This window comes from Asparagus officinalis, chromosome 5, assembly GCF_001876935.1.
Source record: "Asparagus officinalis chromosome 5, Aspof.V1, whole genome shotgun sequence".
Lineage (NCBI taxonomy): Eukaryota > Viridiplantae > Streptophyta > Magnoliopsida > Asparagales > Asparagaceae > Asparagus > Asparagus officinalis.
In genome coordinates, this window is record NC_033798.1 from 130,708,063 (window position 1) to 130,732,695 (window position 24,633).

General features: G+C 35.2%; 2 protein-coding genes across 2 annotated transcripts in view; both read right to left on the reverse strand.

Moving 5' to 3' along the window:
- Positions 1–1,426, reverse strand: part of LOC109841395 (60S acidic ribosomal protein P3-like) — a 1,669-nt gene extending 243 nt beyond the window's left edge. Inside the window, 3 exon segments of the mRNA XM_020410345.1 lie at position 1; positions 4–28; positions 1,179–1,426. The exon segment at position 1 is cut by the window's left edge and continues 243 nt beyond it. Coding sequence (XP_020265934.1) covers position 1; positions 4–28; positions 1,179–1,313 — 161 coding nt within the window. The 5' untranslated portion in view covers positions 1,314–1,426.
- LOC109841396 (sodium transporter HKT1-like) lies at positions 3,074–5,409 on the reverse strand. The gene is made up of 3 exons (XM_020410346.1): positions 3,866–5,409; positions 3,527–3,760; positions 3,074–3,439 (listed from the first exon to the last, which is right to left on the reverse strand). Exons 1-3 carry the CDS (start codon positions 5,107–5,109, stop codon positions 3,241–3,243), a joined length of 1,677 nt encoding a protein of 558 aa, XP_020265935.1. The 5' UTR covers positions 5,110–5,409; the 3' UTR covers positions 3,074–3,240.

Below are 24,633 nucleotides of genomic sequence, written 5' to 3' on the forward strand. Positions count from 1 at the left end.
CTCCGCCACCGCCTCCACCGATGACCACCTACACCATTAACAGCTTCGAATTATAATTTAACAAGCAAACGTCCTTAAAATGAATATCATCTTAAAACTTAATAATTAACAACAAGAAAACAAAAATAACTATATTCAGGCCGTCGATTTTGAGCTTTTTGTACGATGAACACTTCAATTAATCATCATCCCCATCCACAAGCTCTTATTCTGATTCCAAGTCGGTTGCACGAATCCTTTTTTCTCTTTCTAGTTAAGATAAAGACCAGGTCTTATGTTTACAAAAGATGATCGGAACTGGTGGATTAACGCAATCTAGAAAATGGTAAAAAGTTTTAATAGTCTTTGTATCGCTTAAGACTTGCCGAGCAGGGGCTAAGTAGCAGAACGGTACTCTAAGCTTGTTCCTTATCGTCGCACATAAATACCCCTTCATGTTTTATCAGCATTATATACTTTCGAAGGCTTTTTTTGGAGTTTGCATCCACAATGCACTAACCGTCGATATGCGCTTTTGAAATGCCTTGATGCATACATGACTATTCAGACTTCTTTACGATGGGCAAGGGTTTTGAAGGTTTTAGAGATTGAGGACATTAAGTAGGATAATAGCCGGGGTTCCAATTTTCAATGACTAAGTGGAAGCAAATAAGAATGATCAATCAGGTGGGTAAAATGTAGGATCAATTTAATATAATATCAAAGAATTGTAGTGCAATCAAAATATTTGCAGGAACCCACGAACTGCAAACTGAAGAGTCATCTTAATTTGGATTCTATAACTTTTATCCCAATGGTCAAAAAATTGGAACTTTTGTCCTAATTAAAGTGTAATCCAATCCAACTTTGGGTCCAAAAGTAAAAATCCGAACCGGTAGATGTGTGATCTACCACACATGAACTAGTTAGAAACAAAATTTTAAATGATTTTATCATCATTAATCCACGCAAAATATGCCATCAAAATCAACATTTCAGAATTTTCATGAAGTTGGTTAATCTTCGCCTCTTGATATATAATTCAAGATACATTGTAATCATCTAAAATTTTGTTTCTAACTAGCTCATGTGTAGCAGATCCGGTTCGGATTTTCATTTTTGGGTTCCGATTTCCGCGTGTTGGATTCTATTAATAGATAAATAAAAAAAAAGGATGGAAAAGAAAATGAAAGTAAAACCTGGAAGACGGCGGAGGAAGGGGTGATCAAGGAAAAGGAAGAGGAAACGCCGGAGGAGGAATCGGCGGCGGCGGCGGGCTGCTTCCCGCTCCACTCCCCACCGTTGCTCCGGCAAACGAAGGTGTACACTCCCATGTTGCTGCTTTCTCGATCTTTGATTCGCGCCGCCGCCGCCGCCTGACAAGAGATATACAGAGAGAGAGAGAGAAGAAACCCTAACCAAGCACAGCGCCTCTGATGATTCCGCCTCTATGCTTTGGTATATATACTGGGTTGGGGTTTCATTGGGCCGCTCTGTCTTGCTTGCATACAGGCCAGGCTTCGTTGCACACTTACACGCCTTCTGGACCTAAGATAAGCGTAGGCCCAATGGGCCGCGTCCCCTTCATCTTTTTGTTGTTTAATTTTAGGGTTCCCCCCCAATACTAGGCCCTTTTAAATCTTTCATATTTTCCAATCAGTCCCTCATATCATAAAAAATTGTTATCAGGCCACCTAGTTCTTTCCTGCAAGGCATTCTAACTAAGTCAGATAGTTACTATAGTTGTAATAATGTTTCACATTATTTGATGTGTTGATACTTTTTTTTTGGGAGGAAAAATGTGAGGCATAAACCCCCGGGCCAGATCATTGAAATGTGATCTTCCACAGCCTAAAAGAAAATGATCATGCTGAAAATTGGTAAATTTTGTACCAGTTGATATTTAACTTTAGGTGATAGACCCCAAAAAAGGAGATATATAGAACAAGGGGCCGTAATTTGTAAATTTGTTGGGCTCATGACGGATCCCGCTGGGGCTCGATTAGGTCTTTTTAAAAATATTTTAGTAAATATAAATAGAGATGAGCTACAATCCAGATAACAACCATTGTCCTCCTAACTTTTTATCCATTCATTTTGTGTTAAGATTTGTGCTATCAAGGGATACACAAATCTCAAAAATGATCTTCATATCTTTCACAGATCCCAATGCAAAATCAATAGAGAAAAAACTAGGAGGACATGATTCTTTATCCACTCAAGTGGATTGTAGTTCATCTCAATATAAATACACATGACTTATTATTTGTTTGTGTGCCTGCAGGACAAATCTGTTATGGATGGTGTCTTTCTTCTTAGATTTTGTTTGCGTCTTGCAAAACTAATTATTTTATCATCACCATCGTCTTTTTCTTCAATGTAGTTTTCAGTATAAATTGTTGGTTTCTTTTCTTTGTTTCTTTTGTTCTTGCATCCGTCTCAACATTAACACAGATTCTCTTTGATGTAACTGATCTACCAGAAAATATTATTTATCCTCTCGCGCTCCTAACGTGTCATCGCTTACCAAATTTGGTGAAGATCCTTATTTCTTAATAAAAGAAACATGAGTGGCATCTGGATTTTAAAAAAAAAGAAAAACTCTGGTTCTAGCGCTAGAGATTTTTGGTATTAAAATTACCCTAGAATACAACCTGTCCATCCTTATTCTCTTGCAATAATAATACATCATAAAATTTGTGTTTGTGGACAGTCAACATATATAGGCTGGAGTTTGGTATGGCCATTAGGATACATCAATTATTTGTATAAAGCCACTAATTTTTCTTTGTTTTCTAACATTAACCTATCAAAAGGTTAGAGGGGCCAATATTAAAGCTTGTTTCAGTAATGCATACTTTGAACATCTCCTTTTTTTTTTTTTTGAGATAATGCTCTCTACCACTGCAATTCCCACCACTCAAATCACGAATACTGCGCAGTTGTATAGGGGGTCTACCTACTTTTTCTCTTGCCACATACCTTAATACCTCATATGATCCACCCAAAAAAAATCAAAATCAAAATCAAAATCTCTATTTTTGCTTGAGGGATAAAACCCTACTTGTGGAGCTCCTCTTCCCACGCACCACATTTTCTAAAAAAAAAGCAGTTTGCTTTGAAGAATGTGGTCTAATTTCTCATGCTATACGTATACATATACACAAACGTACAATAGCTGATCAAAGGTAATTACTTCAATCGCAAGGGGCCAAGGAATATCGATGAGCTAGCGTGCTTAATTAATTAAGCTTGCTTGTTTTAATTTAACTTCCAAGCTTTACCACTCTTCCTACTGAACTTTTTAAGTTTTCCGAAGAACATGACAGCTATTAGAATGAACTTCCCTTGGCTGCTCCACGTTCCCACAAACCCGTACCATCGAGCTTTACAATTCTCGTCGGGCTTCAGCTGTCGATCGCAGCTGTAACCAGTCGAGAATCCCACATTTCCGAACGCGCTGCATTAAGTTTCATATTTCATTTTAACTCATGTCAGAGCAGAAACCGGTAGGTAAAGAATGATAGAAATCTTGTAGCTAGCTAACCTGATCACTTCGATGGTTATGTTCAACACGTTGAAATTTAGAGGATCACGAGTGAGCTTTTCTCTCTCCGTGATGCAGATGAGGATAATTGAGATGGCCAAGTATGTGAGTTGTGACATGAGAAGGCTCTTAATTAGGCCCCGCTGGCTCTTCTTTTCTTTGGTAATCACGGTCGGAGTACCGCTTCTTTCTTCTTCTTCCATCGGCGTAAATGATGTGTACGGAGGAAGATACCTGAATTAAATGTTGGCACGTACCTTAATTAGCCTAATGAATTGGTTACGCCGCATGGAAAAAATAGAATTAAAAAACTGAGGGAAATTAACTGAGACTACTGACATCAACACGACGTAGGAGACCAAGATCGCAGGCGAGAGGAGGGACAGATCGAAGAGGGATTCACCAGCGTGCCGTACATCTACCGACTGAAACAGAGAACCCACGAGTTTCTGGTAGGGGTTCAAACCATCCAGCGGCTTCGAATTCCACTCCATGAAGCAAAAGAAGGCGGTCTGGACCGTCACAAGCCCGACAACCGTGATGAACAGCATGACGGAACTGAGGCGGGAGTGCAAGTGATGGAACCCGACCTTTTCGCTGTTCTTCAGCAGGTAATCAAATTCTTCTCTCTTCGTGAAGCTCTTCAGCATCTCGACAGCCAACCTCAAGCAGACTGGGAACAGAGTGTTGCCCACGAGGAGCAGGGGGATGAAGATGGACAGCATGCCGGGGTTTCTCTTGAAGGGCATCATGTTTTCGTTGAGGGGAGAGAACCCTGCGTTGGCAAACGACGAGATCGTCATGAAGATTGAAAAGGGCAATGCATGATCGAACCCCTTGCTCCTGATCACCTCTCTAGCGCTTGGAACAAGGCTAAGATAGGCAAAGATTGACACGGAGCCGAGGAGATGAGACAGTAGAAGATAGCCGAGGATGACGTAGCTCAGAACCCGCGGCACCTCGTTGTTGGCTTGATCCTCAGATTGGGTTACAGGGCTGGGTTTGAAACACGCGGAGTTGGGTAATTCAACGATCACCAACTCGATTTGGCTTTGGGTACTACCATCGTCGACGTCGGTTGAGGAGCTCCTTACGTCAACCGTGACCGTCTTCATGTTTGATTTCCCCCGCTTCCTGACGAGCTCGCATTTGAGGAGCTGGAGATCAAGAAGAGAGGTGAAGACCTCGCCGCTGAAGAGCATCATGAGGGCCAAGACAAGGAGCTGGGGGTGTGAGAAGGCCTCCATTTCGACCGTCAGCATGCTCGAATCTGTGGCTGCTGAGGCTGACATGAAGAAGAGGTCGAGGTCTGTTTTCCGGCGAGTGGTTGGGTCGAGGGATCTCAGGAGGAGGAAGCCGAGGATAGATTCGAAGAGAAAGTAAGACAGTTGGATCCAGCCGAGGTTTTTTCGTTGGACGAGCATGCGGCGGAGGTAGGAGGTGGAGGCAAGCAAACAGGCGCGGAGAGCGTGGAGTTTGGAGAAGAAGCATAGTCGGAGTCTGTCGGAGAGGAGGAGGAGTATGAGACGCGCCCATACGGATCTAATTCTGATCATGAATACGGATCGTACAGAGGGAGCCATGGAGAGGAGGTCCTGCAGGGATTTAATTTAATTTTCCGGTGGCTGATTTCGTACGTACGTTGAGGACTCGTCTTACTTACATACATACATACATACACACAAAAGAACACGAGAGAGAGATAGCAGGCGTGTTTCAGTGGAGGTGTGTTATGGGCGGAGAATTTATGATCTCGTTTTTGAAGAGTGAGATTATGGTTGACTAATCGGAGGTGATAGCCAGGGAAAATATTAGCATCCGGCAGCATCAGCCCAGCTACGTGGAGTGGGACCGGGAATCATATGCGTTTCGGTGGGCCCTCCCTCCAATCGTGATGATTGGTGGGGGGCCCGTGGCTGGTAGATCGATGATTGAGAGTCTGGTCTCCGACTGAATTCGACGTGAGCTTCGCTGGACTACGTACTCCTGGTGAAGACCAGGAGACGTTAGGGAGTGGGGGTGAGTGGACCTGGACTAATTAATTAATTTTTGTTAAAAGCCATTTTAACATGTTTTCTTTCTTATGCTATTACGTTTCCATGCTTTCCCTCAGGATTGATCATTTTCATTTGCTCAAAAACCCCTACGCGATTGTTGTGTATTTTTTTATTAATAAAAAGGTTAATTTGAGAAAGGCCCTCTGTAGTAACAATGTTTTAATATATGCATATTTTGGAGAAACTCATGAATTGAACACACACATGCGTATATGCATATTGATAAATTCATGTCTGTCTATGATCTTCTCGTCAAGCAGATACCACCCGTCTCAAAATCGATATCCTCTCATCGATCGACTCCTAATCATTCTTAACTTGTTGTTTATAACATACACAAGCGTTATGTCCGTGCTCACATGAGTGGGCCTGCTTCTTTTATTTTTCAACTAAAGTTAAAGTAAGGGGTAAAGAGAGCGAATATATAATACAATTTTGAGGGCAGCCGTGATGATCTGAGAACGATTTTTGCAAGGGATGACTGTCTTTTCGTCAACCCTAGTTAACATTGACTCTCAGGACATACATACCTTGCCTGAGAATGTTACACGATAGAAATATAGAACAATAATAATATATTCGCAAATTTAATAAATACGTAAGGATGTAAGTGATAAAAAAACCATTCCGTGCATTCACAGGTGGAATAATAGTGGGGATGCTGGTGCAATGACGAGAGAAAGTGCAACATGCATGTGATGCTAATAGGACAAATTTTGTCTGAAGATAACGAGCTAATTAAATTAACTCACTATATTCTATATATGAAGGGAAAAATGTGTCCAGGTCCCAAAAGTGTAAACTTCATGTACTGCAGCCCCTCCTAGTTTCCTCCATGTGATTCAGTCCCTTGAAGTGTGACACTTTGTGTTGCAGCCCCTTTTTAGCAATTATTACATGACAACTAAGCTAAAATCCCCAAAATATCCTTATCCACTCTCCTCAACCCTCAAACCCAGCTCTCTCTCTCTCTCTCTCTCTCTCTCTCTCTCTCATCTCCTCTCTCCTCTCTCTCTCTCAAGCTCTCTCTCTCTCTCTCTCTCTCTCTCTCTCTCTCTCTCTCTCTCTCTCTCTCTCTCTCTCTCTCCCCCCCCTCTCTCCCCTCCCCTCCCCTCTCTCTCTCTCTCTCTCTCTCTCTCTCTCTCTCTCTCTCTCTCTCTGTCATCTCCTCTCTCCTCGATCTCTCTCTCAAGCTCTCAAGCCTCATTCCTGCCCGTGACTACGCCCTTCACGACGACGTCGGGCTCCAGATCCGCGCCCTAGCCCGCGAGTTGGGCCCTCGAGTTCCCAGCCACTTCCTCTCCTCTCCTCCATCCTACCTCGTCGCCGTTGCTCACCGCCGCTCCCCGCCTCATCCTCGACTACTCCGGAGTTCCTCACTGTCGCTAACTGCCTCGCCCTCGAGTTCGCCATCAACCCGGATGTTTGCCAAGAAGAAGCTACAGGCCTTCAACAACTTAGACTAACATATATCGCATCCCATGTTGATTGTGTCCAGCATCAACTTTCACAACAACAAATACTTTTTTGGCTTTTTCAATATTCAGGAGAACAAAGTGATGTTGATTCTGATGGTAATTAATCAAAACTTTATTTAAGCTTGCATCTAAACCTTTGAATTCCTCTCTTTTGGACTTGTGCTCTTGGGCAATGAATTGGTCGGAGTAGACTTTATTCAAGCTTTATTCAAGCTACAACAATTTTTATGCATATGCTAATTGTATAGTCCTATCACGTACTCAAAAAACTTCATTTATGAGAACTCATTAACTTTTTCCTGGAAATAGTAAACTAACATGAGAGCCCAAGAGCCTAGAATTAAGATGCATTAGAGTTAGAACTAACATGAGAGACCAAGAGCCTAGAACTAAGATGAATTAGAGTTAGAACTAATATGGGGAAGGCTAGAACTAACATGGGGCGAGTTAGAACCAACTTGAGAACCCAAGAGCCTAGAACTAAGATGAATTAGAGCTGGAACTAGCTAGAATTAACATGGGATGGGTTAAAACTAACATGGGATGAATTAGGACTAACATGAGAGCTCAAGAACCTAGAACGAAGATGAACTAGAGCTAGAACTAATATTGAACGGGCTAGAACTAACATGGGGTGAGTTAGAACTAACATGGGGCAAGTTAGAACTAACCTGAGAGCCCAAGAGCTTAGAATTAAGATGAATTAGATATATAACTAACTTGAGAACCCAAGAGTTAGGGATGACAAAATGGACCCAAAACCAATTGCCTACCCATACCCACCCGCCAAATGAACCATCCAAACCCACCAATTTAGTTAAATGGGCTATAAATGGGTGAGTATAGTTTCTATTAAAGATAAATGAGTCATTAATGGGTGTGTTATTACCCATCCATTTACCCGTTTAGATGGATATTATTTTAAAAACACCCTCAACGCTTAAACAATTACAAAACTTATTTTTAAAAGTTAAAAATTATATAAAACGCTTAAAATGACTAACAACCCCTTAAAATTTTATGATTTGCAAAAAACACCCTTAAAGTTTAAAATATTATAAAAACGACCTCAAGAGTTAAAAATTATAAAAAAAACTATCAAAATTTTCTAACCTCACAGATGACACATGAAATTCAAAAATTACCAACAGCCCCCTAAAATTTTATAATTTACAAAAATACCCTTAGAAGTTGTAGAAAATGAGAAAAACACCCTCAAGACTTCAAAATTACCAAACAATCTTAGAGTTTTCTAAACTTGCAAATGACATATAAAATCTAAAAAATTTCAATAGTCCCCTATAAATTTAAAATTTGCAATTAACACCCTCAAAGTTTTAAATTTTAAGAAAAACACCCTCCATAGTTTTGAATTACAAAACCATCCTGAAATTTTAAAACCTACAAATGACACATGAAATCCAAAAATTACTAGCAGCCCCCTATAAATTTATAATTTATAAAAAGCACCCTCAAAGTTTAAAACTTGCAAAAAGCACCCTCAAGAGTTCAAAACTACAAAACAATCTTAGAATTTTCTAAACTTGCAAATGACACATGAAATCTAAAAAAATTTGGTAGTCCCCTATAAATATCAAATTTGTAAGTAACACCCTCAAACTTTTAAAAATTATAAAAAACACCCTCAATGATATATAAATATAAAAAGTATGCGCTCACAATTCTTCGTCGGCAGGAGATATATACGTGTGCGGCCAAGTGTAATTTGCCACATGACCAAAGTAAGGGTTTTTTTAAAATAACCGAGCAGGTAGTAAACTAGACTTGTTACGAGTCCATCTCTTCTTTTGCTCAGCCCCGTCATCATTTGCTTCTTTTGCTCACAATTCTGTCCTAATTTTCCCAGGTAGTCGATTCAATTGAGAAAGAAATATTTACAGAAAACCCCCTAAAAGTTTGTAAAAAACCTCCTAAAAGTTTGCAAAAAAAACCCTAAAAGTTTATAGAAAACCCCCTAAAAGTTTACAGAAAACCCCCTGAAAGTTTACATAAAACCCCTAAAAGTTTGTAGAAAACCCCTAAAAGTTTACAGAAATCCCCCTGAAAGTTTACAGAAAACCCCCTAAAAGTTTGCAAAAAACCCCCTAAAAGTTTACAGAAAACCTCCTGAAAGTTTGCAGAAAACCCCCTGAGAGTTTGCAGAAAACCCCCTAAAAGTTTGCAGAAAACCCCCTAAAAGTTTGCAGAAAATGCCCTAAAAATTTACAGGAAACCCCCCTAAAAGTTTGCCAAAAACCCCTGAAAGTTTACAAGTAGATATCTGAAACTTACATATATATAGAAGCATCATAATCATAACTAAATGGGTTATTGAGTTACCCATGAACCACCCATTTAGTAAATGGGTGGATGAGAACCAACCCATTTAACAAGTGCTAAATGGGTCATAAATGGTTAAGTGGTCATAAATGTGCCCACCCATTTATGACCCAACCAAAATCCAACCATAATCATCCATTTGCCATCCCTACCAAGAGCCTAAAACTAAGATGAATTAGAACTAGAACTAGCTAGAACTAACATGGTGCGGGTTAGAACTAACATGAGACAGATTAGAACTAACATGGGGTGAATTAGAACTAACTTGAGAGCCCAAGAGCCTAGAATTAAGATGAATTAGAGCTAGAACTAACATGAGACGTGTTAGAACTAACATACGGTGAGTTAAAACTAACATACGGTGAGTTAAAACTAACATGGGCGAGTTAAAACTAATCAATCATCTTGGCTCGTTTTAACCCACTTTAAAACATGGGGTGAATTAAAACTAACATGGGACGTGTTAGAACTAACATACGGTGAGTTAAAACTAACATTGGGCGAGTTAGAACTAATCAATCATCTTGGCTCGTTTTAGCCCACTTTAAAACATGGGGCGAATTAAAACTAATATGAGACGGGTTAGAACTAACATGCAGGTGAGTTAAAACTAACATGGGTAAATTAGAACTAACTTGAGAGCTCAAGAGCCTAGAATTAAGATGAATCAGAGCTAGAATTAACATGTGACGGGTTAAAACTAACACGCGGTGAGTTAAAACTAACATGGAGCGAGTTAGAACTAACATGGATGCTTTTATCATATAAAAGTGTACTAGAGTTAGAATTAATCTTTATTTTAAGATTTTTTTTTCATTAACTATTTTCTGTCATTTTAGCCCACTTTAAATCAATCATCTTGGCTCATTGACTTTATTATTCATTTTTCTTTTATAATATTATTTTTTAAGTGTTTTCACTTTCATAACACTATACCTCCTCAGGTCAAGCTCGGTTTCATGCCGATCCAAATAAAATTTAAATTTAAATTGGGTTTAGATTATATTTATCTCCTGACAATTTCAACTATCAACATAAAAATTTAAGTTGGGTGTATCATATTCAAACAAACATCAAATAAGTAAATAATCAAAGTGTAATCAAGGAATACATTTTAGTAATAAAATAAACCCAAAATACCTAATCACAATATTTAACCACGTGCATTGCACGTGCATAAAATCTAGTATGTGTGTGTGTGTGTGTGTGTGTGTGTGTGTGTATATATATATAATGGAGTAAGAGCTGCAGTTCTTCTCCCCGTGAGCTGCCAGGTATATGACATGTGAGCCCCTACTAGTCCATCAGTCGTGTGGGGATTACATGGAGAAGAGCTGACGGCTCTTCTCCAGTTCATATATATATATATATATATATATATATATATATATATATATATATATATATATATATATATATAGGAGAGGTTCTAATAAAACCTCCTTAGCCTAAAAACTAAAAACCAATATCATCCAATGGCTAGGATTCAATCAAACAGTCAACAGACACATGCATTAATTACCTCATTAAACACATGCATTAATTACCTCAACGCAGTGAATCCAGATTCACTACAGTGATTCCAGATCATTACCTCAACGAATACGTCCTTCACTGTAGTGATCCAGATTCACTGCAGTGAATCCAGATTCATCACCTGAAAGAACATGTTTTCAATGCAGTGAATCCAGATTCACTGTAGTGAATCTAGATTTATGTTCGTTGAGGTAATTAATACATTAATTAATGCATATGTCTGTTGACTGTTTGACTGACTATCAGCCATTGGATTCATCTAGATCCAATGGATGATATTTGTTTTTAGTTTTTAGGCTAATGAGGTTTTATTTAGAACCTCTCCCTATATATATATATATATATATATATATATATATATATATATATATTATATATATATATATATATATATATATATATATACTCTTTCCCCATAATGATCGGAAGACTCCAACAAATCATAAGCTCTATGACATGTGAGCCCCCTACTAGTCACATCGCGATGTGACTAATAGGGGGTTCATATGTCATAAAGCTTGCAGCTCACGGGAGAGAAGAGCTGCCAACTCTTCTGCAGTGACCTACGTACACACACACTTCTATAAAGATAGGAAGACTCCATCAGATCCTAATCACTGTTACTCTACTAAATTAGTTGCAAATATTGTTAAACTCTTGACCAGTTGACCATGATAAAGTTCAACCACAGTTGTAATTAATAAACAAAAAGAAAGGTATCGCAATCCTTGAACTACTATCTGTGTTGCGCGCAGCGGAAAATTCGGCAGCACTTCGGCAGCACAACAAGAGAGTCAGATCGCAATAAGAATTCCCGTCTCACCAAGGAGACAAGAATCTGAAGCGGATATCTCAACCAAGTGAGATATCGGCTCTTCCTCTCATCAGTTCTAGGGCTGACCTGTCGAGGGATCCTAAAAGCTATTACAAATCACACAAAAACAGTACAACTAATTTTTACGTGGTTCGACAAATTGCCTACGTCCACGGGGCAATGAGGGGGGAGATCTACTAATAGAGGGAGAGAAAAACAACTAGGGTTTACAATCACTCAATCTAAACCCTCACACAAACTCTCAAATCCCTCACACAAATAAACTCTCACAAAAGGATGCACAACCCTAAAAAAGCCTCTGCCTTTTCTTTTGCACAGCCACACAAAGAGAAATCCCTAGCCGCAAATCAAGTCCTTGCTTCTGTTCCCAAAATCAAGTCTTTGCACCTGTTCCGCAGCCAAGCCACCTTGCACAAAACCCTAAAAAAAACAAAGAGGTACTTATAGGCTGCTACACGTTCACCAAGTCAATTGCTCGTGGCCCCCACTTCTTTGCCTCTCACTCGGTTGTTTTGGGAAAAAGGTATGCCTCTCACGCGGTTTGGGGAAAAGGTGGCCCCCACTCACAATCTGATCACATGATATTATTCTAATTCAAGCCGTCTAAGTTATATAAAATTGCTCAACCTTCCACGTAACACAATAATATACATGCACATCCCACATCAATATCTATAACTAAAAACTCTTACCATTGAAAACGCCACTTGGCAAAAATGACACATGGCAAAAAATCTATAACTAAAAACTCTTTTTTTAAATCATTTTCTTAAATAAAAAATTAAAAAAATAATATGTCTACATCAATATACTAATATACTAATAAAATAAAATACTACTAAAATAATAACCTACCTGTAGTCTATTGTCATGTGGCAGCTTCTAAGATTTTTCTTTTTAAACGCTTTTTTCTCACACTTAATTAAAGATCCTCTTCACCTCTTCATCCCAATTTCAGTTTCCAAAATTCCTCTGTATTTTGAAAATAGCAATACTTTGTATCTTCAACAGTCTTTCATCTTCTGCTTTAATTTCGTACGACCTACATTTATTTTGACCTCTTAGGTTTAAATTTCTCCTTTAATATCTTCCCTCCTCATCTTACATATATACATTTTTTCTCCAAACTGTTGTGAATCGTCTTCGACCGACCATGATGCGAGCTCGAGCAAATTCAGAAGGTTAGACTTGAGGGATTTCATATTCCTTCAACTGCCTCTTCAAATGCCTCTAGGGATTTCATATTCCTTCAATTTCACATGAAAATTGATTCAATTTCGTATTTAATCTCCAATTTTTCATTTCCTAGGAACATTCATCTCTCTTGACTCTTCTCTGCATTGAATCTTTCTCTCTCAATTTTTATTTGGGTTGAGTCTCCTCTGTCAGTCGCCTCGGCCTTCTAGCAAACGATGTCCTCCCTCCGCATCTCTCTTATTCGCAGTCTCTGCAACCTTCTTTGATCAATCTTTGGAATGGTAATTTCTCTTTGTTAATTTCTTTTAATTTCTTAAACAATTTACTCCTATATTTTTTGTTCAATTTCTAGGTCAATGATCTCTACGGGTTGCCAGGAAAATAAAATTTCATAGCTATTTAAGATTTCCCAGGTGGTAGATATTGTCTTTTTAAAAAATTTTGTAAATAATATAATTGTATTTTATATGCGTCTATTTATTTACATATTTCCATTGATTAATCATTCTGATGACAATATGTGGATTATATTCTTATGATTTGTTCATGGAAATTTGATAGGGAATTTTTTCACTTTATGATTCCTATTAAACATATAATCTTACAGTTTATGATTCCTATTAAACATATGATCTTAAATTCAAGTTTTCCAAACTTTCTAATTTTTCGAACTATATATGCAACTTAGGTTGTATCAGTTCTGACTACTTATATATTATTATTATTATTATTATTATTTTTTTTGTATTATTTTGCTACATTAATTTTTATATATATAACAAATCCGTGCATCGCACGGGCCTGAAACTAGTTGTGGGCAAAAGTCAAACGGAATATCCGTGAGAAGCCAAATGATCCGTCCGTTTTATGTAAGGGAAAAATGCTTCCAGCCCCCCAAAAGCTAAGAAAACGTGCTTCCCACCCTCAAGACATTGTCAATGGGTGTTTTACCCCCAAAAATAAAGATTCTATTCTCTGAGCCCCCAAAACACAAAACCCAAGAGATTAAAATATGTGAAGACCATAATACCCTTCTCTCTCTCTTTCTTTTTTTATTAAAATATAATGATGATTATTTTATTATTTTCGTTTTCTCTCTTTCTTTATCATGATGTACTAAGATGATAGTTGAAATGATTGATGAGGATTATTTTATTATTTTTGTTTTTTATTATTTTTGTTGTTTGTATTGGGAGATTGTTAAAGTTACAGGTTAATTGTTAAGGTTACGAGTAAATTGTTAATGTTACGGGTCAATTGTTAAGGTTATGAATCCTCTCTCTCTCTCTCCCCCCTTCTTCTCCTCTCAATCATGATGTTACTTTGATGATATTGAAATGATTGAAGATGATTATTATTTTTTTATTTTCGTTTTTTATTCTTTTCGTATTTTTAGAATATTCATTGTTAAGGATAATGATTGGTTGTAAAGGTTATGCATTGATTGTTAAGGTTACGGGTTAGTTGTTAAGATTATGGGTTTGTTGTTAAGGTTATGGGTTTGTTGTGTAGGTTACGGATTTGTTGTTAATGTTACGAGTTTAATTGTTAAGGTTACGAGTTTAATTGTTAAGGTTACGTGTTTAATTGTTAAGGTTACGGGTTTAATTGTTAAGGTTACGGTTTAATTATTAAGGTTACGGGTTTAATTGTTAAGGTTATTGGTTTAATTGTTAAGGTTACGGTTTTAATTGTTAAGGTTATGTGTTTAATTGTTAAGGTTACGATTTAATTGTTAAGATTATGGTTTAATTGTTAAGGTTATGGGTTTAATTATTAAGGTTACCGGTTTAATTATTAAGGTTACCGGTTTAATTGTTAAGGTTACGCGAGAGAGAGAGAGAGAGAGAGAGAGAGAGAGAGAGAGAGAGAGAGAGAGAGAAGGGATCCATAACCTTAACAATTGACCCGTAACCTTAACAATTAAACACATAACCTTAACAATTAAACCCGTAACCTTAACAATTAAACCCATAACCTTAACAATTGACCCGTAACCTTAACAATTAAACTTGTAACCATAACAATTGACACGTAACCTTAACAATTAAACCCGTAACCTTAATAATTAAATTTGTAACCTTAACAATTGACCCGTAACCTTAATAATTAAACCGTAACCTTAATAATTAAACCGTAACCTTAATAATTAAACCCGTAACCTTAACAATTAAATTGTAACCTTAACAATTAAACCTGTAACCTTAACAATTAAACCCGTAACCTTAATAATTAAACCATAACCTTAACAATTAACCCGTAACCTTAATAATTAACCCGTAACCTTAATAATTAAACATGTAACCTTAATAATTAAACCCGTAACCTTAACAATTAAACCCATAACCTTAACAATTGACCCGTAACCTTAACAATTAAACTCGTAACCATAACAATTGACACGTAACCTTAACAATTAAACCCGTAACCTTAATAATTAAATTTGTAACCTTAACAATTGACCCGTAACCTTAACAATTAAACTGTAACCTTAATAATTAAACCCGTGACCTTAACAATTAAATTGTAACCTTAACAATTAAACCTGTAACCTTAACAATTAAACCCGTAACCTTAATAATTAAACTCATAACCTTAACAATTAAACCGTAACCTTAATAATTAACCCGTAACCTTAATAATTAAACATGTAACCTTAATAATTAAACCCGTAACCGTAATAATTAAACCTGTAACCGTAACAATTAAACTCGTAACCTTAACAATTAAACCCGTAACCTTAACAATTAAACCGTAACCTTAACAATTAAACCGTAACCGTAACAATTAAACACGTAACCTTAACAATTAAACACGTAACCTTAATAATTAAACTCATAACCTTAACAATTAAACTCGTAACATTAACAATAAATCCGTAACCTACACAACAAACCCATAACCTTAACAACAAACCCGTAACCTTAACAACCAACCCGTAACATTAACAATCAATGCATAACCTTTACAACCAACCATTATCATTAACAACAAATATTCTAAAAATACAAAAAGAATAAAAAACAAAAATAATAAAATAATAATCCTCTTCAATCATTTCAATATCATCAAAGTAACATCATGATAGAGAGAGAAGAGAGAGAGAGAGAGAGAGAGAGAGAGAGAGAGAGAGAGAGAGAGAGAGAGAGAGGATTCATAATCTTAACAATTGACCCGTAACATTAACAATTAACTCGTAACCTTAACAATTAATCTGTAACTTTAACAATCTCCTAATACAAACAACGAAAATAATAAAAAACAAAAATAATAAAATAATACTCATCAATCATTTCAACTATCATCTTAGTACACCATGATAAAGAGAGAGAGAGAAAATAAAAATAATAAAATAATCCTCATCATATTTTAATAAAAAAAAGAGAGAGAGAAGGGTATTATGGTCTTCACATATTTTAATCTCTTGGGTTTTGTGTTTTGGGGGCTCAGAGAACAGAATCTTTATTTTTAAGGGTAAAACACCCATTGACAAAGTCTTGGGGTGAAAAGCATGTTTCCTTGGCTTTTGGGGGCTGGAAGCATTTTTCCCTTTATGTAATTATCAAAATTAACACGAGTCAAAGGGATATATATGTATATATTATATCGTACTCTTTTTAAAAATACTAGTTAGAGATAAACTTTTCATAGTCAATATTGTTGGGACAAACCCGAGCCCAATAGAGCAGAGTCTTATGAATAGTAGAGTGAAAATAATAAAAAGAACATACAGACCTATGTGGAAAATCCCTTAAATGAATTTGGGATAAAAACCACAGGTAATGATAGAGGAATTCACTATGAAAAAAAAAACTTTAGAGTTACGAAATCTCTTTACAAGGAGAAACTATCTCTATTTTTCTCTCTCAACCTTTTATATGTGGAGTTGTTTCTAGGATTTTGCCTCATATAGCTTTGTTAGAGTATGTCATATCTCCTTTTTAAGAAGACTAGATGGAATGCACGTGGTCAAATATTATAATTGTTGATTTTTATATTATGTATTTACTATAATATAGTTGCAATATAGTTTACGATTATCATAATATATTAAAAAGTTTCAGATATAAGATCTTGTTGGTTTCAACACTTTACCTTCATCATAATTAGTGAGGTATAAAGTCTTAAAATATTAATTACCTAAGAGCAATTTAATGATTTGGAATTCTAATTTTAAAATATTAATAATGTAAGCACCAATATCTAAAAAACTATTATTATTAATGAAAAAATAAATCTTAAATTCATCAACGTAAAATGGTAGGTTTTATCTGGACATAGAAGATTTTGTTTAATTATAAAGAAATTACTCGCACCTATTGTCTACTTCCACTTTCTATTATTTAGCGACCGAGTATTATAGATATTCAAAACATTTTTCTAGAATTTTCAAAGTTAGAATGTGCAAATTCAATCAAGAAAGAAAATATAATTATGTGATCAATTCCAAAATCGGATATTATAATCTTCCTACATCATCTCAACTAATTAATTAATTTGTCAAAACGATTATTCTCTAATTTCAAAAAACTATAAAATACAATCTGAGAATGATTTAAACATATGGATTGTTTTAACAAAATAATTTAGATCTATCCAATATTGAATAATATTCAAAAATTTAGTTTAAAAAGTTAAAAGAATCTAATAACACTCATATCCAAACTATATGCTTCATAAAGGTGTAACATATAAAATGAACAACTTAATTTATTTTGTTAAGTAATTTATTACAAATCATAAAAGACAAGGAGAACTGGAGAACATAAGGATCACATAACCATCCCAAAATAAAGATTAAGTTTCTCTCTACGAATTTTGTAGCAAAAGATTTTCAGAGATACTGATAGACTTGCTATAAGATCCATCCTTATAAGATTGATGTCACATGTGTCTTAAATTGTGCTTTGTTTAATGGTTAATTTTAGAAACTTCCACTCAACTATCAGGGAAATGTTAAAAAATCTCTCCCCCCTCCCTTAACTACTTGAAATGAGTAAATCATTGTTCGTCAAATTTGGGGTGTTGTAGTTAATCTATCTCAACTTTAAATTTTTAATTTAACCCTATGAACTTTCTCAATTAACCTCTTAAAACTAATATCGTTGAGTTGAATTCATTATGTGATAAGTACTTGACTTGGAAAGGCTAAAATATCTCAATCATAAAAGAATTAGTTTGGTTTTTGCTAGATGAAAGAAAAAGTAAAGATTTAGAGGTAAAAAGAAATGTAAATTGGTCGTAATTATTTTATTATCGGTTTAGAGTTTCTTTTTAACTAAAATAGCTTTCATCAATAGGGCATTTTGATAAAATTACATATTAAAGTCTTTTACATTAAGAAGGTTTGTTAAGGGATGTGTAAAAGACCATGAGAGTTTTCATAAAACGCGCTAAGTCGAAGGGTGTTTTCTAAAATCGCACCAAAGTTAAGAGGGGTTATCTACAACACCTTTATAGTTAGTGGGCTCTGTCAAATTAAATTACTTAAGTGATTTTTTTGAGACATTACCCATACTTAAGAGAGTTTTCAAAAAATTAATTATTCTTTTAATTTTAGCTTATTTACATATTTGTCCCTCAAATGTTTTATAATTCAATATTTGTCCCTAAATTATAAGCAATTTCAAATTTTTAAGGGAATAATGTAGAATTATTAGAGATTTAAAATCAAGGAAATGATATCTGAATTATCTTTAAATGTTGCTCTTATACACAATATATGAAATATCGGCCGATATAACGCTATATCGACTGATATAAAAAGTTAAATACTTTATCTTGATAATATTTATGGTTTTATATTGCTTTCTTTTATTTGAGGAGTTTTTTTCTATATCGATCATTATTGAAAATATTGGCTGGTATAACAAAATCGAGTCATTTTTAATTTGATTGTGGGCTTCGTATTGGGTCGTGTTTGGAAACCAAAACTAAAGCACAAGTTGCACAAGCCATAATTCATATCCTAAACCTCTCCACTCTCAGCTCTCCCAAATCTTAAGCATATATCTTGACGGAAATTCTTACGTTGAAAATTCATCAATATCTGTGATTATAGATTATAATGTTATATTATGTATGAGCATTATCTTATATGAGATCCATATACTTTTTTATATAACCCTGATTATTGTAATCTAATATCATGGATTTTATTTGTCCAGCATTTATATGATGCTCAACACTTTGAAAGCCTCTTTTAAAGTTTTCTAAGTAAAATATATAAATTCAGAAATAATTCAAAATCTTAAGATTATTCAAAATATGATACTTTAATTTTCCCACATCTCCTCTAATATATAAATATAAGCTAACCCTCTAACCTCATATTATATGATGAATATTATTTATCAAGGGGATCACATATTATTGTTTGTGGTTAACAAAGGCTTTAAATCTTTAATGGCTTAATTAAATTAAATACCTTATAGTTTATAAAAGTTTCATTTACATACCTCCACTTGTATCTTGCAATACTTAAATATCCTAATGTTTTTTAAAATTGCATGTATGTACCTTCTATACGTAATAATACTGTTTGTAATTTTCCTATATGAATATAATTGTATAATTTTAGGATAATTATATATTTTTTACTCTTTCTATTAATAATTTATTAACATGTAATTGTCTATTAATATATTATTAGACAATACTAATAATTAATATGCGAGTTTTACAATAACATTGGAAGTTTTAGTGATCAATTCAGACAAATTTGAAGTGTCATATAATATGATTAATCAACAATAATAATTAATTTAGTTTAGTTAAGATTAAAATATAATATTTTAAAAAATAGGGATAACATAGTTCATAGAAATTTTTTTTACAACTTCTTTTTTTAAAGGGAGTATGATTCTAAGTGAAGTATATAATTTTATATATAATTCAAAATCTTGAGACTTATTCAAAATATAATACTTAAATTTTTTTCACATCTTTTGTGCTATATAAATATAAGATAAGCCTCTGACCTCATATTATACGATGAATATTATTTATCAAAGGGATCACATACTATTGCTTATGGTTAACAAATGCTTCAAATCTTTATAGGCTTAATTAAACTTAAATACCTTAAGCTTACAAAAGTTACACTCATATACCTCTACTTATATCTTAATGCACTTAAATATCCTAATATTTTCTAAAATTTCATATTTGTACTTATGTACGCAAAAATACTCTTTATAATTTTCCTATGTGAGTGCTATGATATGATTTTAGGATAATTCTATATTTTTCACTCCTTCTAAAATAATTTATTAACTTACAATTGTCTATTAATATAGTATTATGCATTATTAATAATTAATATGAGAGTTTTACAATAACATTAGAAGTTTTAGAGCTAAGTTAGACAAAATTGAAGTAACATGTAATATGATTAATTAATAATAATAATAATAATTTAGTTAATTTATGATTAGAATATAATATCAAAAAAGAATAGGAATCTTGAGATCTGGTGTGTTCTTAGGCACAATGGGCTCTTGAGGTCTTGGGCGCTGAGGTCAGTCGGAGATTGGTTGGCTCTGGTGGATTCCGACGGTGGAAGAGACATGCTTGGGTTTGGACTGGAGCCCTGATATCATGAGAACAATTTTATTTGGGGAGAAAACATTATGAAATACTTTTTCAGAACCCCATCTCATATAGTTATTGTTGATGGTTAATATGATCACACAGTCAATTTGATCCAAGCTAGGATAGGTTTGTTCAGTATTGAAGAGGGTTTGCTTCATTCTCTCACTTTATGTCTAGTTCTTCGAGTTAGGTATCTGAAAAATCTGCATGAATAGAAAACACGTGAGAGGATGGGGTTTGATTCCCCTGTAGTTCCTCCGATGATCAAGTTAGCTGAAGAACTTTAGAGGGGTCAAGGAAGAACTGTGTGTTCTTGTAAATATGTAGTCTATGTGTTAGATGATCAAATTTGTGAACCTCCTCAATGTTAGAATAGTATCTGTATATACACTAAGGAGGCAAGGGCATGTTGATCACTTCGACCGAGAGCAGGAGGGCGGTGGCAAAGTGTGGGTTGGCGGCCACGTCGACACTTGCTTTACAGGTGTCAACCAGCAAGTGGAGGGAAGGTCGCTTCAGCATTAAATGGGAAGAGATTGGCGGCATGGCAGGGCCCACGTGGTCCGATGAATCATGAAAACTATTTGGGCTAGAGTCACGATGGAACCTGCCAAGCATTAAATGCGATGTTGACACGTTGTCATAGATTAGCTTCGCCGGGAAGTAACGCTCTTTGAGCCGACTCTGTAACTGCCTTACAAGTGGACGAGCGGACTCGCGACAAGTTTATCAATAGAAGGAGATCGACTGACACGGCTTTTCGTGTCGACCAACACCGCCTTTCGTGTCGACACTAAGGGGTGTCGTCTCGTCCTGTCGGCCTTGATTGTCTCTGGTCGCTAACGGAACTGTAGCGTTGTGTATCAAAGTAGACTTGTCAACTACTTGAGTTTAAATTATATTTTTATGAAAATGGGAACACCATAACAGTTATATATAAAATAAAAATTACAGAATTGCCCCTATCATACAATAGATACATTATGTGACTCTTTCAACAGCACTAAACATAAATTTTGTGTTTGGTAGTGAGACGTCTAATTCGTATCCACTCTCCAACTCACGTGAATGTGGTCCACCATTTAAATGAGCGGATGAAAATGAACCATCTAACTACCAAGCACAAAAAATTGTATTTGATACCAAATTCCTCCATACTGCTCATTTATATAATAACAAAAAGTAGTCTTCTAGCTAGTGTAGCTAATAGTAAAGAAACCTAGAGTAATTTTTAGACGTTTTGAGATATATTTTGTCTTTAATTAGAGATAGATAGATAGATAGGTAGGTACCATTAGCAGTAGGTTAATTTGGTTGCCGGGCATAAATTAGATTTGGTGCGTTGGATATATCGAGACGCATCGAAGGACCAGTGCGCCCAACTCCTACGTGGGTCTAATTAAACGCGGAGGAATTCGCTTTATTTTTCCCCTTCTTCTCTTCTTATCTAAATATTTGTTTTGAGCACTTGGTGGGCGGATTTCAATCGAAAAATCCAATTTAGACACGCAAAATAAAGCTATCTCAATTAAAGTCTTTAATAATATAATAAGCGTCAATGATATGGTTCTACTATCTTCCTCATAAAACGTAAGCTCGCGCGAGTGTTGGCGGGCGGTCTCAAGCGCCTCGATAGATATCGATCACTTGTCGTTCGCGTGCGTGTGTGGTGGTTGCACTTGCATCGGTACCACTTCCTCTTTTGGTTGCGGGAGGGGCCCAACATCTTTTTTCAAACACATCGATGAATGTGTGTGGATGGAGTCGCGTCTTTTGGAGCAAAGGAATTGTGAAACACAATTATTTTGGAGGGTGCTTCTACATGGAACCGAAAATGGGACACACAGAGGGGGACATGTGAGGTGTCCCCCTCTGATTACATAATGAGCTGAGCTGACCAGCTCATTATGCAATCAGAAGGGGACACCTCACATGTCCATCTCTATCTGTTCCATTTTCGGGTCCGTTAGGCATTTTTCTATTTTGGAGCATACAGGTAAAGGACATTGTCCTACATTTAATGCGTGTTGTAGGTAGCAACCGGATCCGATTATTTGCTTTTCGGGTTTACACACGTGGGACCCATCAGGATGATTGACGCGTATATCTATCTAAATACAATTGAATCTGTACTGTTGCCCTTGGGGGCCAGGTATAAATAAATAAATGCATCGTGTGTGTGTGTGTATATATATTCACTAAAAGTAATAAAAAAAAAATTACATATGAATTTAAGTTCTGCAAACAGTACAGTATGTATTAGAGAAATAACATTCCTGTTGTGATTTGAATGTGTATCTGTAGAAGCGGGTTCCATTTGTATTTATTAGGGTTATTTCAATTTTAGTCCCTCAAATTTGCAATATTTCCAATTTAGTCCCCCAAATCATGGAAATTCCTATGAGGTTCCTTTTAATCATCACATTATTTCTAATCAGGCCCCCATGGTTAACAATAGTTAGATCTAAAGGAATATTCCTTTAAATCTAAATTTTAGTACCGAAATTCCAATTATACCCTTAAATTTTAACTTTGTATGAGGATTTTCTATTTATTTTAGATTATTTGATGAATTTTGGTATTAATCTGAGAAAATTACCAATGGTCCTGTAGCATTTTGAAATTTAAAATAAACAACGTAAAGGGGCTGTTTGGTTGTATGTTTTTACCATGTAAAAGGATGGAAAGTGTAAAAAAGTGGGTCCTAATGTCAGCTTTCATCACTTTTAATTGTTTGTTTGTAGTCGGAAAATAGTATAAAGTGATTTCATATCCTGATGTGGCTTGTAAAGTGATTTCATAAAAAAAACATGATTTTAAGAGAAAGCTGACATTGAAGTCAGGAAAAAAATAATTCCAACCAATATGATCATTTGAGTAGGGACCACTTTTTACACTTTCCAAACAAACAATTAAAGTTACATTTGCAAACCAAACAAGCAATTTATGATTCCAATGGAATCAAAAACAAATAAAGTTGTGTATTTATGACACAACTTGGAAAGTTGTTGTCCACCTCATCAATTTTACTTTTATATTTTTCTTGTTTGTTTTTTATTCCATTAGAATCATAAATTGCTTGTTTGGTTTGTAAATGTAACTTTAATTGTTTGTTTGGAAAGTGTAAAAAGTGGTCCATACTCAAATGATCATATTGTGTTAGAATTATTTTTTATTATTTTTTTTCTGACTTCAATGTCAGCTTTCTCCTAAAATCATGTCTTTTTTTTATGAAATCACTTTACAAGCCACATCAGCATATGAAATCACTTTACACTATTTTCACAACTAAAAACAAACAATTGAAAGTGATGAAAGCTAACATTGGGACCCATTTTTTTACACTTTCCATCCCTTTACATGGTAAAAACATACAACCAAACAGCCCCCAAACAACCCCACACCAAATAATGTAATTTTATCATTTGAGGATTCTTAATAGAATCCAAAATAAACAATGTAAAAGCTAAAATGTAAAGTGATGAGGTGGACAAACACTTCCATGTGAATGTGATGTTATAAATACTTAAGTTTACACACAACCACCAAACAACGGTTTAGTTATCTCATTGGATTGGTCCAAACACTAGTGGGACTGGACAGGAATTAAATGCCAAAATTTTGATTTAGTGATGACTTTTGGTGTCTTTTTCGTTGGGGTGGGTAGCGGAGGATTAAGGAGGCTAGCTAGGTTTACGTTCCAAAAAAAAATAAAAAATAAAGTGCAATCTCCGCTTGGGTACCGTCAAAAAAAAAAATCTCATTTTTTTTAGATTTCATGTGTCATTTGGCATGTTTAGAAAATTCTAAGATTGTTTTGTAGTTTTGAACTCTTGATGGTGTTTTTTACAATTTTTAAACTTTGAGCGTGTTTTTTGTAAATTATAAATTTATAGGGGGCTGCTTGTAATTTTTGGATTTCATATGTCATTTGTAGGTTTTGAAATTTCAGGATGGTTTTGTAATTCTAAACTATGGAGGGTGTTTTTCTAAAAATTTAAAACTTTGAGGGTGTTAATTACAAATTTTAAATTTATAGGGGACTATTGAATTTTTTTAGATTTCATATGT